We start from the raw sequence: 17,484 nt of genomic DNA, 5'->3' as shown, positions 1-17,484 counted from the left end.
ATCCTGCTCTTGGAGCAGAAATGCTCACCTCTTATCAGTTCTTGTCACCTCTTCAATGGCGAAGGTGCGAAGTCATCAGCAAGGCAGGCATGGGGTCTGGCTTGCACAATAGAGCCAGTGATTAGCGGTACCCTGGTCCAGTTTCCCCCCTTTGAGGCTTATCTAAGGACTTTGTTAATGCCACAGCAAGGGAGGGGGGTGCATCCTTCCATACACTCAGCGCTTCCTTGGGTGACCTTCCTTAGACTAATCACAAAGGCCACAGCTTGTCCTTGAGGTTTTCTGTATGGATGAATGCTTGAGGCATTAATTCCTTCAGTTCCTTACAGGTGGCACTCCGGGATTGCCTATTTCTCCCCTTTTCCCATTGTGCTGGCGTGGCCCCTGCATGCTCCACGGGTACCACAGCGAACGTGCTGGGATGCCTGGAGCAAGGCAGGAATAGCAATTCCCACTCTGCATCCTCTTCCTGGGGAGCTGGAGGGGGCTTGGGCCATCAGGGAGCTGCAGACCTGAGACAGGAAAATCCCCACACCAGTCCCATTTTGCTTGCCTCTCCCCTTACTCTGATGCAGGTAAATCTTCTGGTATTTGCTGCCTCATCCCTCCTTTCTGCCTCCTTCCCATGCTGTACCCAGCCTGCAGCACTAATCCTGCAGCACCCGCTCTGCTTCCTTCCTGCAGAGAAGTGGATTCAGTGAGACCTCTTGACCTTACTTAGGAGAAATTGCATTAATCAAAAATAATCTTTCTTTGCATCTGGAGATGTCCATCCACTAGGAGAAAAACATGGCTCTCACCAAGCAAGTGCCATCCCCAGAGGGTGCTGGCATGGCTGGGCTCGATCCAGTCGAAGGAAACAAGAATTAGACTGGCCTTAGCACGCTGCTGTCTTCATGCATTTCATTTTTTTTTTTTTTTATATCAGTTAAGCCTTACCTGCCTTTTAATTTGGTCTGCTCATTGTCCTTTGTGCTGCATCAAAGTACTTCTCTGCTTCATTTTATTCCTAAAGAAGCGTTGTGGATGAACGGTATCTCAGGTTATTCTCATTTTTAACTGCTGGCACCCTCTGCAGCATTTCAGATCTCTGCCGAGTGTTTCCCCTCGGGTCTCTTGGACTCGCACCAACCCTCCCTCTTTCACAGGCAATGCACACTCCCAGGAAATACTGCAACGGACGTAGGAAACCTCGCCGAAGGCGAGATGAAGGTGTGTGGGGTGGGCTGGAGTCGGACGGGGCTGTGCATCCTTGGCCACCGGCTGCTGACAGATGATGCAGGTTGTCCTTAAGGACACCCCTGGAGAAAGAAGAATCGAGTTCTTCCATAGTGATGTGGGAAATTTGGGGTGATTATGGAGCATGGCAAAGGGTGAGGGGCTTTTACACCCTGCTGGGGCAGGGATTAGTGGAAACATTTCTACCAGTGCTTCCTACCATTTCCTACTAACAAGAAGACTACGAAAGCTGGTTAGGGAAGAGGTTGGACTGATTCTGGGTGTAGCAGCTTCCTGGACACCCTGAAGGGTTAAAGGCTGCACACAATTAATGGAGGGCCTGGAAAGGGTGAGCAGGGCGACCAAAATACTCCTACAAACCACAGCATTTGTTGTTTGCAGGTCTAATTAAGTGCATTTTTTGTGAGTAGGGCTAGCAAGGACGTTAATAGAGATAACCAGGAAAAGAAGGTCATTAAGCCTACAGTGGTTACCAGCTCCATGAACATGCCCATGCTCAGAAAACCAGGCTCAGACTCCTTTTAGTTTCCTCTCTTGCTACCCTGGCACCCTTTTTCTTTCCTCTGTGTCACTCCTGGACTTTCAAGAGGCTCCAGCAGCAAACTCAGTAGCTGTAAATAATTCATCACAGTGCTGCTCCCAGAGACAGACAATATTGGATGCCATGGTCCGGAGACAGGCAGGTGCTTTTGTTCCTGCACTGCTTAACCCTCCAGGGGTTAAGGGGAGCTTTTCATGGATGCTTTAATTTACGATCGAATTTACTTTATTGATCCCGTCCTGTATTTTGTTGTAGCAATATCTCGTCTCTTGAAATGGGGCTGAGGGCGGCAATTGCTTTTTGCAGAGGATGCCATGGAGCTTGTAACTCAGCGGTGTGCAGGTCCCCCTCTTGAATTTATTTCTCCTGTGCACTGCACTTAAGGGTTGTATAAACACCACAGTTAAGACAGGCTCCTCTTTCTAGAATTTACATCAACCCGTACATTTGTTAATTTGTTTGAGGCTACGGTACTTGCTCCTTTGCCTCTCATCATGGGGGAAATAGAATTACGCAAAATAATAATGTAAAGCCTTTCACCCCATTTGCTGTAGAGCTTGCAGATGCCGCTGAGATGGAAACATCTATTAGAGTGTATGAACAACAAGCTAAAGCCTAATGGGTTTAACATGCCTCCAAACAATACAGCTTCCTGAGCAGGAAGTCTGCGTACTAAAAACCCAACAAAGACATCATCCTCCTGCACATCATTCACTCCACAGATGTAGCCGGTGAGAGGAGAGGAGGGAGCGCAGGTCTGAAGGGAAAGCGGTGAGCGGTGCAAGGAGGGGGATGGTGGCTTCCCATGGATTTACATTTCTTTGTGTGGTTAAATTTAGGTGGTGGTTGGGAGCCAGGAAGCAAGCGTGGAAGGATTCTTCCAGGGGAGGTGCAGGTGAAAAAGAGAGGCAGGGAAGGAGGACATTAATCCCTTGGAGACCCAGTGTATGGAGGGATGGAGAAGGACTTGCTGAGCCCACCTCCTGCAGGCAGGAGCTCCAAAACCCACCCTTATTTAGGCAGAGCAATGGTTGTCTGTAGCCTGCTCTCGGGAAGGCGATTTGGCCAGCCAGCATCTCCAAAGGTGCTTGATCTCATATGCGCAGTTCTGCATGTCACGCCCCAGTGCGACCAGTACAACGCAGCTGAAACCAGTTACATTCTATGATGACGTATAGCAGCAAGTGTGACCTCAGCCACAGCTGGTGAGCTTGGCCTTGCCTTGGGGGGACCTTCATGTCTGGGCAGATCCCTCACACTTGGCCCAAGACTGCTCCAGCACCGTTCAAGGGCTGGGCTAATGCTCGGCTGGGTTTTACCTCTCACCCCTTTTCCCGTCTCTTCAGTACTGCAGGTATTTTTCTCACTCCATAGCATTGACCTTCAACTACAACATCACCATGTAATGGATATTGCAGACATACCTAGAAAGTTAAGGCAGCTTAATATAGTGCAATAGATAATGCAGAGGCTGGATCCTGGTCTAACCAAGGTTAGACTAACAAGGTTCTGTCTAACTAAGTCAGAGGAGCTGCTCTGGGGTTTGTGGAGCTGTACTACCATGAGAAGGAGAACAAGGCTCAATGAGATTTGCACCAGCACAGTGGAGACTAGAGCCTGCCCCAGGCACTGTATGAAGAAGACCCTGGGATGCACCTTGTGGCTGGGGTTCAGGGTGGAATTAGGGGAGGTCTGGAGATTAATTGCTTGTTAATATGTTTATTAATTGACACGGTTGATCTAGGCATGTGGTTGATACCAGACAAAAAGAAGCCGAGATATCTTGTGTGATTCAAAGGTCTGAAGGGGTTGATGAGAGCAATTAGAGTCCCATACCTTGAGACAGTAAAAATTGCCCACCTTCCTCCTATGGGTATTGAAATTCTGTGATTCTGTGGTTCTGTGAAATGATTTTTACAGGATCACAGAATGGCTGAGGTTGGAAGTGACCTCTGGAGATGGTGGCAACACTCCTAATGCAGCCCAGCTGGCTTTCCTTGCTGTGAGGGAGTGTTGCTGGCTCACGTTCAACCCCAGGTCCTTCTCTGCAGAGCCAGAATGTGCTGGTGCTTGGGGTTGGTCCTCCCCAGGGGCAGGACTTTGCACTTCTCCTGGCTGAAGTTCATGAGGTTCTCCAGCCTGTTGAGGTCCCTCAGGATGCCCCTTTCTCCAGCCTGTTGAGGTCCTTTGGGATGTTCATTTCTCCAGCCCGTTGAGGTCCCCCTGGATGCTCATTTCTCCAGCCTGTTGAGGTCCCCCTGGATGCTCATTTCTCCAGTCTGTTGAGGTCCCCCTGGATGCTCATTTCTCCAGCCCATTGAGGTCCCTCAGGATGCTCATTTCTCCAGCCTGTTGAGGTCCCTCTGGATGGAAGCACAACCATCACTGTGTCAGTTGGTCCTCCCAGTCTTGTATCTCCTGCCAACTGACTGGGGGTGCACTTTGCCCCATTGCCCAGGTCACTGATAAGGATGTTAAACATCAATCACCCAGATAATGTTTAAATGATATTGTCCTTGATTACGTTGAACAGCCTTAGCCCCAGTTATGCTCTGGTATGGCTGGAATTTGGAAATACTGGGATCCCTGCCCAGCAGTACTTTGTTGTTTTGAAATGAAATAGTTGATAATTTTTAACCTCTCAGGTGCTCTGGTGATTAGCATGCTAGTGTTTTGCATGCTGCTTTGCTGCTTTGCAGAAGCAAAGTGCTAAAGAGCAAGTGAAAAACACAAATAATTAATAATTGCTTACAACGACGCGTGGGTGTTTGCAAAGCATGACAGGATTTTGCTGCGCTAGGCAAGGCGAATTCAGGCAGAGCAACTTAGCATTGTGCTGAATGATTTATTTTGGCAGGTGGATAAAGCAGACCTGACAGAATGACAAGTACCGCTACGAAGAGCAGCTACCCGGATCGGTCCCAGAAAACACTCTGCAGGAACCCATTTCTCAGTATCAAGGTAAATGCCTCCTGCTTTCTCTAATCCCCCCTTAGATTACTGGCCTGGTAAAGAGGAGTTTAGCTTTCTGCAGAAGGCACTGATAGGATTTCTGTTTGCCAAACGTGTTTGGAAAATGGCAGAAATGCCACCGGATGTGCAGCCACCTCCGTCCAAAGGCAAGCAGCGGGACAGCGATGTTGCAATGCAGGTTTAACTTTCAGCTTCTGGTGTATTTAACTTCTGTCAGTGAAACTCCCAGACCACAAAGCAAACACTTAGAAGAAACAAATCCCAGATCTCAAAGCAGCCATGAGCCTTGGTCTTCATGGAAATAATTTTTCTATGATATCCATGATAAATGCATGTATGTAACGGGGGCAGCAACAGTGGAGGAAAGGGGGAATCGATGCTCGCTCTTGGGGCTTAGCACAGAGCAGCCTGCAAAGCTTTGGGTATTAGTCCTCATCTAGGCAAGGAATAGTTGACTTAAACCCTGCCTTTGCTTGAATTTATTCACTGAAAACATATGTCCTAAGCGATGATTCAGGTCCGCTGCCCTGCAGTGCTGCCTGACCCCAATGGAAGTTCACCCGGCTCTTCCTTGTTTTGCTGTTGCGTGTCTGGGGCCGGGCAGGGAGGTGGTTCCTCCACACCTCCACCCCAGAGCTCTGCCAGGTCCGGTGCAGGCAGCCAGACGGGTGGACTTCATGAAGCCCTTTGGAGAAGCCCCAGAAGTTGGTTGTGGTGGGAATGGCAGGGGGTGGTGGTCACTTCTGCACGGCGGTCTGATGGCTGCCCAGGGAAGGCAGAGGACCAGCTCGACTTGCTAACATAGGCATGAAGCCACGTTCCCTCTGTCCTGGGGCACCCAAACCACTGAGCCATGGGAAACACTGGGCGAAGGTCCTTTTTTCTCCCCTTATCAAAGCTAGGAAGAAGCGTGAGACTGGATGCAGTAGAAGCTGAGATCTTCTGGTGGTGGGGCCAGTGCTGCCTGTTTGGGATTAGCACATTGGTCTTGAGCTTGCCTGCAGACACGCATGGCCTCTTGCTTCCTACCTGCGTCTCTGTCGGTGCCAGGGGGGCTCCTCAGCTCCTTATTTGCATTCTCAGTTGTTTGCAGAGGATCCTGGGTTACAGAGGTGGTGGGGAATCCCTTTCTCTTCGTATAGTGCTAATGGCTTTTTTAAAAAACCCCGTGTAATGATGATGATCACACCACTCGTGCAACTGGTGGTCTGCTGCAAGGTACTTTTGGAGAAGTGTAGCACCACTCAAACGAAGACAAGGTGCAAACATTTAGATAAGACAAGCATTTGCAAAGTGGAAATAATAATCAGCGTTGACCACAGTGATGTCGGGAAGAGCGAGTGCTCAGCTTGCATCAGAATCACGTTCATATTTCCATCTTCTTTTCTACAAAAAGGACATTTCGGGAGGTTTGTGCTCTGTTCTCACACATCAGAAGGAAGCAGGAAACTAAAACTAAGCCAGCTGTTGGTCTAGCTGGATGACAATTGTTCAACGGAGCGTATCGTTTGGCTTGTGAACATCAACTTTCAAGATGCTCTTGTTTAAACAGAGATGACAGGTACAGAGTGTTTTGCTGTGGGAACAGACTGCTGCAAGGTGGGAGCTGGAGACAGACGTCTCGGGGAGCCAAAGGTGGTCCGATGTGGGAGAAATCAAAAACTGCTGGGTGAATAAACGGAGAACAAGATGGAAAATGCTTTTTTCTGTTATTATGCAGCCACAGGTTTGGGGATTTTCTCCGTACACATGCAGTATGCACATACGTGATTTAACACGAGCTTCTCTTAGCATGTCACTGCAAGCGTGTGCGGGAAATGGTGGTTTCATTTCCTCAGGAGAGTTGGTAGTGGCTTGGTAAGATGGGAGGTCAGATTCCTCATTCTTTCTGTTGTCTTTTCATTTAATTTTAACATAAGCCAGAGCCAGTCATATAAACCTCGCTTCGGCTGAATGTTTGAGAAGCTCTTTGCAGAACCATGGGCTGCACCTGGGGTGGCTCCCTCTGTCCTGCACCATCAGATTTGGTTTTTTTTGGCTGAATAGTTGCAATTTATCAGTAACCATAGCATTATCATCAATTTATTGCTACATTCAGTGTAGCTGGAAGCGAATTACCTGTCTCGTTAGAGAGTCTCACCAGGCTGTGGAAAAAAAGGTGACAGCCAGTGTTAAGGTCTTAAGATTTCTCTGTCACTTTTGTGGGGAAGATTTTGAGTTTTGTTTGTTTTTTTTTTTTTACAAATGCTGGTGAATTTAATCACCCTCATCCTTTGTGACAGAGGGCAAATGAACTCAGAAGTCACTGAGGCAGAGGGTTACCAGAGCTGCAGAGGCTGGAGGCACAGGAGAGGGGAGAGCTCGGTGCCATACAGTCCTGAGGTTTCTCCCTCAATCCTCTTTTCAGTCCATTCAGCTGGGTTTTTTTGTTGGTTTTTTTTGGTTTGTTTTTTTTTTTTTTTTTTATTTACCAACAAGATTATCTTTAAAAGTAAAGTCCCACTGATTCTTCCTTGTGGAGATATTTGAAAGGGGTTTGAAACTTCAAAGATTAAAGCTGCTGAGGTGCAATGTCAGCTCAGGTCTGGGAGCAGAATCAATATTTATTTTGCTGAGCCAAGGTATCTGTGAAGGTAGAGGTAGAGGAAACGCTTGGCGGGGAGTGTTGCAGGCCAGACCTGGGTCGGGCAATGGGCAGCTCTGAACTGCCCATGTCTGCTGGAGCTTATGGCTTTCTGAAGGGTCCCTGTGTTATAAATGCAGAGGCAGAACCAGAAAATAGTTTTATAAATTTATTGCAATAAGAACAAGCTTGGTACGCCGGGGAGCAGGGGGCTTTCTGCTCCGCACCGACGCACACCAGGTGCAGCTGTGCCACCCTCCTCATAGTCTACCCTCATGCATATTCACAAAATGGGCATCATTCTCCCCAAAAAGTTTTCACCTCCAGGCTGTTCAAGCGCAATAGTGTTTCTCGAACCTTCCCCAGTCCACACATGCGTGGTAGAGTCGAACTTTCCTGGGTCTTTCTGGTGTTGCCGGGGGCTTCTGACAGGGTCCCTCCAGTACTTTTCCATTGCGCAATAGCAGTCCATAGGAGTCTGTGTTTACAGAAGAAGAACTCCGAATCATTTTAACAACAAAACCACAGTAAATCTCCTTTAACTTATGTACATGGTACAACACCAGCAGCACACCTGCTCCTCATATTAAAGTCACTATATATATATTTTTTTTTAACACAAATCACCACCATATTCTTCACAGCTGGAACCCACCCAGAGAAGGACAGACAGTGAGGGATTTTGGTGGAGACCAGTTCTGTCCTGATGGACACCCTACTGTTGGGTTTCTGCTTGGAAAGCTCAGCAGGGAAACCTGATGAATCCATCCAGGTCAGAGCAGCCTTGCAGGAGGCTGCAGGGATGATTGCAATCCCAGCAGGCTGGCATCAACCTCGTTGAAGCCATTGCCAGGCGTTATCCTGGCTGCAGCCCGTGGCCAAGAGAGCAAATCCTCTCTTCCAATTGTATGATTCTCATTAAACTGCTGAAGGACTTGTTTTTACCCCTAAGCCAGAGGTGGCGTGACCATGCATGTCACCAAAAGACACAGTTATACTCAGCACAGGATGTTTTCCCAAGATCTGGGGTTTTTTTTGTTGTTTTGTTGGGTTTTTTTTCTTTCAAGAAGTTAGGTCACCCTGTCCGGTTTCTAAATGACTTCCCTCCGAAAACATAACTTCAAGACTAGGGTTTGAGTGATTCTTGCAGAAACACAAAGCTATTGCACAATGTGGTTTATGTGTTTGAAGTGGCTGAAGGACCAAAAATCACAGCGCTGCAATTTTTATATATATATCCAGAGAGAGTGCATCATGAAAACTAATTGCCACGTGTCAAAATGCAACTGAGAGGCATAACTCAAAGCCGTCCTTCTGGGGAACGCTCCTGGGACTGATGGTCCCTGAGCCTTTAGAGATACCTGGCATGAATTCCTACAGTCCCTCAGAGCAGATTAAATCATCTTTGCTGCTGCATCCCTTAAAGTCCAACATCTTGTCTTGGTTTCAAGGAGCATTAAGCATCCCATGCTGGACACACAAGTCCGGGAAGTGCAGTCTTGCCAAAGAGCCGCCTCCCTGCAGGGCTTTGCAAAGATGTGGAGGAGAAGTTTGGGATCCTATGATGGAGACTGCTATAGAAGGAGACATTTTTTCTGAAAGATTACGTGTGTTATGGCAACAGTTCACCTGCAGATGAAGAGGAATCAGACTGAGAGTGATGACTCACTGGGCAGTAAAGCATAATCCGTTGTAGTCAATATAAAGAGATTTTGTCCAATAAAACTGGGATATCTGGAAGACCTGAAAGGCCAGTTGGACATCTGAAGGCTGTGGTTGCTCATGGGGTCCCTGCTGGGTTGTTTGAGGTGCACATGTTTTCAGGCATCGTGCCGTTGACGAGATGGGTGAAACCCCTCCTGGTAGGGACACGCGTGGGAAGGTGAACGGCCCCAGGGGGATGCCATGGTCCCAAAGACATGTGTTTCCCATCCCTGCTAGACCTTGCTTGTTGCCATCCTTCACCTCGAGGATGTGCCTGAAGACCTTCATGCCCCAGAGGTGGCTTCCAGGTTCATTTGCAGACACAGCTGTGGCTCCAACACCCCTCCTCAAGGGATGGTGTGCATGTTCCCACTTCCTAAAGCTATCGAGGAGCTGGCTGAGGGCATTCACCCTCTGTGGGAGCTCCAGCCCTTGATACTTTCTGCTCTGTGCTGTAGTTCAAGAACAAACTAGAGCTGTTCCTACCCCATGCCTTTATTACAATAGGATCTGTGCAGTGGCAGGGACTTGTACCCACTTACATGCAACTGGTTTCAATTAAACTAGAACAAGCTGATTCCTCCCAGACTTATTTTCTCCTCTCTGTAAGCACAGCCCAGCGCACGGGATTTTATCACGTGCCAAGGCACAAAACCTTTTCTTAAAATAGCAACAAAAGTCTCCCAAACCCATGGAAACAGCGTGATAGGGACTTCCCTGTGACAACTGGGGCAAGACTGTGTGTGCGGCTTTCAGTGCCCTTACATGGAGGATTTGTTGCCAAACTGCATGATCAACACTAGAAATACAATGGAAGCTTTGTAAGAAGTTTTTTCCAGACCACCGAGGGAGGAGATGTTGGTGTTTAATCCCCAGTTCTGCAATTTATTGGCTGCTTAGAACTGAGTCCGTTTCTCTGTTCTCTCACACGTGTGGAGTGGGAGCAGCAATACCTCCCTGACACAATGTAAGGCTTAGGAGAGCAAAGCCTGCAAAAATATATTCAAAAATACAGATAAAAGCAGAAAATCCATGACCTCCTCTGAGAGTGTGCGATTGCAGAGAAACTCCTCGTTCAGCGTGTCACAGAGTGGAGACGCTCTCATCCCACTGCTGGTTTGTGGAGGGTGTAGACATTGAGTTGGGATGTCGCTGCCTGTGGGTGAGGGCATCTCACCAACAACCTGGTGAGGATGCTGCTCTTCCCTCTGGGGCACTGGGAAATGTCTTGGGCACTCTCCATGCCTCACTGGTGGTGGAAAGCAGCAGTGGCACATCTCTGAAGGAGTAAGGTTGCTCTGCACCCTGGCACTGCAAGGGGGTTGTTTTTGGCAGGGGTACATCAGTACCAAGGACCCTCTGCCCCTGGTCTAGTGCGATGTCTGGTGTTATCCCAACATAGAGCCTGAGCAGGCTCTTCTGATAATGCTTCACGGATGTTTATTAAAAAAAAAATCCATTAGAAAACCTCTCCCTTCCTTCCTCCTCAGCCTACGCAAGTGCTCGTTTGGATTCTCCGAGTTGTTTTAATTCTACTGATGTAGAGGGGAAAGGATGTGAGCGTGGCTTGGCCCATAATGGAAAAGAGGTGCCAGACAGCTGGGCTTCCTTCTGGGACCACCCAGCTCTGGGGCTGCTCCTGTCTTTCTGTGGGTATGTCCTGCTGTCAGGGCCCAGATCTTGGGAAAAGGGTGGTGTCTGCAGGCCCAGGTCATCTTCTGATCTTCTCCTGCTGCTGGGGTAGCCCATCAGACCCAGGCTGGCTGATCCCACCAGTCCCAAGTCCAGGCGTGGAGGGACTCCAGCCTCAAGTCCTTGGGAAAAGAAACTAGACGGCACAGAAAGAGGATGCAGAGGGTCTGCCGTGCCCTGTGGCATGGGCTGTTTCCCAGGTCTAGCTGAGAAAGGTGAAGAGTGGCTTCTGAGTCTACATGGAGTCAAGCCCTGCACCAAATATCACGGGAGGTCCCAGAGGAGCCCCATGATAGACACACTGCTGGGCCTTGACCACCCGCCACCATCATCACAGCTACAATGGGGCAAACTGGAAATCACACACTAGGAATTACCATCTCTCTACTTCTCACTCATTAAAATATTCCCCAGCCTAAGAATGCCCCGTGGTTAGGGTGGTTGCCCACAATGTCCCCCTGAGGAGCAAGAAGTAGACTTGGCCTTGCAGAGCTTTAATTGCGAGACCTCCCACTTTGCTACCTTAGGAAAATAAATCACCATCATGGAGAAAAGGGAAGCACAGAAAGTCTGGCAGATCCTGCAAAAAGCCGAGTTTTTCTGTGACATTTTCCCAGAACCAATTGACTTAGAATCACTGCAGAAGCTGGAGAAAATGCAGGCAATGGTCTTCACATTCCTGTTTTTTCCTTCCTTCTCAACCATTTCCATCTTGATTTTGACTTTCTAAATGTTCCCCTGCTTGCTCTGGGGTCCTGACTTGTGTCTAAAAACTTTTGTGCAGCAACTGGTGCAGTTACCATCTGGGTATCCAGGTTTTTTTTGAAAGAGCAAAGACCAAGGCTCTTTCAACACACAAAGTGCAGAAGTGTTAGATGTTGGCTGCTCTAATGTATTTGGTTGTTAGAACTAGTTTTTAAAAAAGGCATGCATTGAAGAAAAGAGATTGAAATGTTTAATTAAAAACTGTTATCGACAGCTTGATCTTAGGAAGCTCTGCTGGGCAGCCTGTGGGGATTTCCTTCCCTTGGTTTCATCCTGTTGTTTGCTGTGGCCAGATGCCTTTGCAGCTCTTTCACCGCCCCCACTCCCTCAGTGGGACACGGTGCCTACCTGAGGGTTCTTCTGGGCTGTCTCTAACCCCACCAGCACCCGGTTTTACCCAGGCTCCCGTCCTCCGCCTCCAGTTTCCTTAATCCCCTCAGGATGTCCTGCCTCCAACGAGCTCCTCAGAGCCTTGCACTGACCCAGGTTTGGCTCTTCTCTGTGTTCCCCAGGACCTGCAATACTGCTTGTCTCCTCCAGAAAATGGAAAGATAAGCCTAAAAAAAGGCACCGCAGATTTCAGCGAAGGAGCTCTCTGCACTCCAACTCTGGATGTTCATCCCCTGAAGTCCTGCCCTCCAGGCTGTGGCGTGGAGTGCATCCCCCAAACCCGAGCAGACTGGGGGGACATAGGTGGTGACTGTGGGCTGAAGAAAGGCCCTGATCCTTCTTCCAGTGTAGGGTTTGGTCTGGATGACCAGAGCTGCAAGCAGCAGCTTGCTGGGAGAAAACCAAAACCCTCTTATGATGGGCATGGTGGTGTTCCTGGGCACATCCCCGAGCCTGCCCTGCACCTTCACCCCAGCACAGGCTGGGGTAGCATGGCTAGGCACATTGACACCAATGCCCGCATCGGGTCCTCCAAGGATGGAGGGGCCATTTTGCATACTGAGACCCCAAGCAGACCTCAGCATTACAGCTCATCTGGCTGTACCTCTGAATTATCACCTACTCCATGACTTGGCCCTGGACCAGCTACTACTTTCCCAAAAAACTGGGGAGCTGAGGACTGGAGACCATTCCCGGCAAGCATTTTGGGTGAAACCACCCTATTTTGAAGGCTCAGTGAGTTTGGTGGGATGGACGCAGGCTCTTCCATTCCCACCAGCCTTGGCAACAGAGAATGGCCCCCGGCCTGTTTCATTGATAAGTATAGACTCAACCTTTGGGGCTCAACCAAAACTAGGCTTGCAGCCATGCATTGTAATGGAGGAGACCTGAATTGTGGCTCTTGGTGTCACACCCCTCTTTCAAGCCCGTGTTAGGCTTGTCATGTGGACGGGATTCCCAGCCTGTACTTTGAGAGGGTGGAAAGCGATGTTCTAGGCTGGGAGGTTTGTTTCCTGGGAGCTGATAAGCAGGCATAATTTGATTTTAGTGTGTTTCCTTCCTTCTTAACAACACTGTCTGCTGCTTCTCTCTCTTTTTGCTGTGAGTATGAAGAAGCAGACTCTGCTGGCAGGGAAGGATTTAGATGAAAGGAAGCTTTGTCTGTAGGGTTAGCCCTGCTGAGATGTCCTGGAACAGGAGAAGGGCATGTTGGTGTGCGTGTCCGTATGACCTCTGGCAACTTGGAGATGCTCAGGCATTCATGCACTGTGGCTCTCGAGCAGAGCTGAGCTTATGCTCAGGAAAATCTATCCCTCTGTTTACAAGGGTTGAGGGTCATGCTGGTGTCAGTAATGGTCTCTCCTTCCAGGCGTGAAGAGCATCTTTCCAGACCATACAAGTTAGACAGCCAGATGTCTTGATCAGATACAGAAATGCAAACAAGTGATTTTTGCTGCAGGACAAAACGCAGCATCATGTGTGCAGCCAAAGACAAACAGGGTCATGTATCTCCCCAGCAGATCTGAAGTCCATGAGTCTGTTCCTTCTTTTCCTGACAGATCACCAGACGCACTGTGATCTGATGGCAAACAGCCCCTGGAGCCAGGAGAACTGGGGTCCTTGCCTGGGGCTGACACCAAACCACTTCAAGTCCTTTGCAGGGCCATTTGTCCTTCCTGTGCTTTAGTCTGCCCAGATAGAGGAGAATAAAAGAGCAGATTTCCAACCCGTTTTGACCTCCTGTGCTGAAGGGAATGTGGGGTGGCAGTGGGCAGCTGCTGAGCTGATGTAAACCAACGTGCCATGAAGGTCCTGGATTTGCAGACCCGTTGGGCTGTGTGCTATGGATGCCTGGAAAAAAATGGGTCTGGCTTCAACATTTCCATCTGACCTCATGCAGGCAGAGAACAGTGCCTGGATGTAGCCAGCATGTCATGCAGGAAGGTAAGAGGTTTAGCAAAGTTGACTCGGGGAAAGTTTTCCTTTGGCTGGGTGACTTTTTCCTAGTCCAAACATGGTTGCACCCCTCAGTGGTGACTGGAAGGAGAAAGGTCCTGGACTGCATCCTGCTTTGCCTGATGTCAACACGTCGCTTTTAGTGGTGGTATCCACACCCTGGTGCTCCAGTTCTCAGGGAGCCGAGGGGGCTTGACCATCCTCTTGTTCCCTTTTTGGGCTGTAAAGAGTCTCTCTGCTTACAGAGCAGTCCAGTTTGGCTGTGACCCCACTTCAGCCCTGGGTCAGAATGAGACACAGCAGAAATCCAAGCCAGGCTGAGCAGCTTCTCCAGGCGAGACTGCCGCCTGAGGGGAGCTGGCTGCAAAACACGCAGAGCCAGGGAAATGCCCCGCTCTGGCCAGCAACTGGGAAAACATCTACCAAAAGCAGCACCTCGTGGCTTTGGGCAGCATCCAAGGCTGAGGGCAGCAGCTCTGCAAGGACCCAGGGATATTCAGCCTGTCTTACAGCGAGATGAGTGGTCCCTCTCCTTAGGGCATGCGACAGTTTGAGTTGGTTAGTTTATTTTAACTCATTTGGGGACTGGAAGGATGCCTGCGGAGAGCCATGTGGCAGCAGGGCAGGAGATTGCTTGCCAGCAACTTTCCTTTGCTGGGTACTTTGCAGACCTGTGGATGAAGGGGACGTGGTCTCCATCCCTCCTGGGACAGTTCCCTTGACGCTTGCAAATCTCCTGTGTGAGGAGCAGGAGCAGGGATGCTGCTCTCAGTGGGGCAGCTCGAGCCACACGTTCACCTGGGCAGCCGAGCACCAGTACGTCCCAAACTCTGGTGGAGATGAGGTCAGTTGATTTTCTGGGAGATGATGGTCTTTGACAAGGTTTCCTTCTGGGAGTAGAAAATCACCATCACATTTTCCCAAAGGAGACATGCCCTTTACATCCACAGCTTCGCAAGAAGGAAAAGAAATCAGAAAGTCTGAATTATTATCCCTGACTGTCCCCTGACTTTCTCTAAAGAAGCTGTTTGTTGCTGTGTTTGGAAGGGCTGGTTCCCATCCCAGAAGAGCTCCTGCCAGCACTGGGGATGGCTGCCTCTCTCGGGCCAGATGGGAATGAGAAGGTTGTGCAACCTCCCACTTCTGCTGCTGGATCTTGGCATCGAGGCCAACACAAACAAGCAGCATCCCAACTGAAATGATCTGTTTGTCCAAAGCCACTTTCAGCTGAAGAAAAGACACTCTCCTTGCAAGTACTAACCCTATTGTCATTTTTGGCAGAGGACTATTTAATTGATCTGATTTCAGAAGACCACTGATGGCAGAAGCAGGGATAATATTTCAAAGGCTCATGGTCAAAGGTTCATGTTCAATAATCGTGCCTTTGTGTAGGACATGCCGTTTGTTATGTTGCAGCACACAGTAATCATGCTCTCTTTTTGTGTTGGCAGTTCTTTGTTTTCTGCCACGGGTTCCTGCAGCTTTCCCAGCTCCTGGTCTCTGGCTATCTGAAGAGCTCCATCTCAACCATCGAGAGACGATATGGCCTCTCCAGCCAGACGTCAGGGCTGCTCGCTTCCTTCAATGAGGTAAAAACCAGCTTGCTTCTCCTAGTCTACCCTGTGAACGCTTTCTCCATGCTCCTGTCGTTCCCTCGTGAGACCTCTTGGTCTGTGTGTGCTGCTGCAGGTTGGGAACACGCTGCTGATCGTCTTCATAAGTTACTTTGGGAGCCGAGTGCACAGACCCCGTTTCATCGGCTGCGGTGCCATCCTTGTCTCCTTGGCTGCATTCCTCATGTCTCTCCCGCACTTCATAACTGGACCCTACGAGTACGACCAGTCCATTGCCAGTAGGTACTCTAGGAACTTATTTTGTGCCTTTTGGGACAGATAAAGGAAATTACCTTCCCTCAAGGGGTTGGAAGTTGCAAGCTGTAGGTTTGTCCTCTAGGAATTTTAATTTTATGAGGATGAAATCATCTCAGTCCCAAGAGGCAATGGCTGATGGTGGGAAGCAGAACCAGGGGACAGCTGGAACCACAGGAAAGCCCATAAAAACCACCAAAACACAGGCTGTGCCTCTGATTCCCCTTGTCTTCTGCACATCCATGCAGCAGACAAACACTGGGTAGCAGGGCTCTCATCATCCGTGTGCTGAGCCAAGTTGTCCCCGTGCCCATGAACTGCTCTCTTATTTTCACAATTTAGATAAGATAAGGTCTCATAAACGCTGAAGCCCTTTACGGGAAGGAAATGAGGTACGGGAATGAGCTTGACTCAACCCAATGGGGTGGCTTTGGGGGTGAAATACTGTTGTCTGCAGTGAAGGAACGTTGGTTTCACACCTAACTTCTCCTGCTTGTGGGGCACCTCATCTCTCTTCCCCTGTCTAGCTGAGCTGTCTTTGAGGGAATGTTTTGAGGTTTTAGACCCCACCAGAAAATCAACCTGCTGTGAGAAACGTGCAGCTGTAAATCACTCATGGAGGAGCAGGTCAGGGTGGGTTTGGGATTTTTCTCCCTGAAAGAATGTGAAGGGATGAGAAAAGAAAGGAGAAAACCACTCTCATTACCTTCTCAAATACTGCCATGAGCTCCAGCAAGTCTTTCAGCTAAACAGCTTTTCTCTGGCTCATCAGAGAGAGCGCAGCTGGTTCACACAGCTGCAGCCACCAAAGGAAGACTTAATAGGTGAATAATTCATGGATGCAAACAGGGGTCAGGTGCTAACAACAGCTTGGAAACAATTAGCCATGCATTTCAGGAGGGCTGGTGCAGGTGGCCCTCTGTCGAGTTCCATATGATTTGGAGCATAACCATGGAAATCCTGCTATAAACACCACCACCCCCTACCCCAGTATTTTAAGGAAGATGAGGGTGCTACAATCAGCACTTTCACTTAGGCAGCTTTGTAATTTATTTCTGGGTAAAATGAGTTTTCATTTCCTGGTTAGCTATTCACAAAATCTGCAGTTTACTCACTTACCTTTATTGCATGATCTATCAAAGGTCCTGGAAGTGATCTCAGCTCTGCTTTTTCCATCGAGGTGGCTTTTTGTGGCATGCACATCCATCTCGCTGTGGACACCTGCAGAGTAGCTCTGAACTTTGCATTTTCTTTCACCTGACATCTACTGAGTGCATATCTATGTCCTTGCTGCTATCTTAGAGAATTTTGATCTCCAGACCGAGCTCCTTAGACCTGCTCCCCTTGTTATTGCAGGTGTGTTCAGCAACACCACAGACCTGTGCCAGCCTGGGGTGCCGGGGTCCTGGGGGAACCTCAGCGATGCTGGCTGCACCCCCCATGCTGCCAGGGAGAACCATGAGGTTCTTCTCGTCATGTTCATTGCCCAGGCACTGCTGGGCATCGGTGGTGTCCCCATTCAGCCCTTTGGGATCTCCTACATCGACGACTTTGCCAGCGAGAGGAACTCCCCCCTCTATTTGGGTAAGGCTCGGGCTGCTGTGGGAAGAGGAGAAACCAGAATTAGGTTGATAACAAGGCCAGACAGTACTAATTTGCATTAATGAGAGCAGAGCTTGCTATAGATCTTCTGTTCTGCCCAGTGCTGGGAGGGTTTCTGCAAAAATAGTTTA

General features: G+C 49.1%; 1 protein-coding gene across 1 annotated transcript in view; it reads left to right on the top strand.

The window, feature by feature from the left end:
* The window catches only part of SLCO2B1 (solute carrier organic anion transporter family member 2B1), a 63,473-nt gene that overhangs the window by 9,824 nt on the left and 36,165 nt on the right, over nt 1-17,484 (top strand). The window contains exons 2-5 of the mRNA XM_074860602.1: nt 4,638-4,741; nt 15,335-15,472; nt 15,573-15,735; nt 17,108-17,335. Of these exons, the coding sequence (XP_074716703.1) occupies nt 4,661-4,741; nt 15,335-15,472; nt 15,573-15,735; nt 17,108-17,335 (610 nt within the window). The 5' untranslated portion in view covers nt 4,638-4,660. The remainder of the gene's footprint in view (nt 1-4,637; nt 4,742-15,334; nt 15,473-15,572; nt 15,736-17,107; nt 17,336-17,484) is intronic.

The sequence above is a fragment of the Strix uralensis genome, chromosome 2, assembly GCF_047716275.1.
Source record: "Strix uralensis isolate ZFMK-TIS-50842 chromosome 2, bStrUra1, whole genome shotgun sequence".
NCBI classification, from domain to species: domain Eukaryota; kingdom Metazoa; phylum Chordata; class Aves; order Strigiformes; family Strigidae; genus Strix; species Strix uralensis.
The sequence above is the reverse complement of the archived record's forward strand: the minus strand, read 5'-3'. Positions and strand labels throughout refer to the sequence as shown.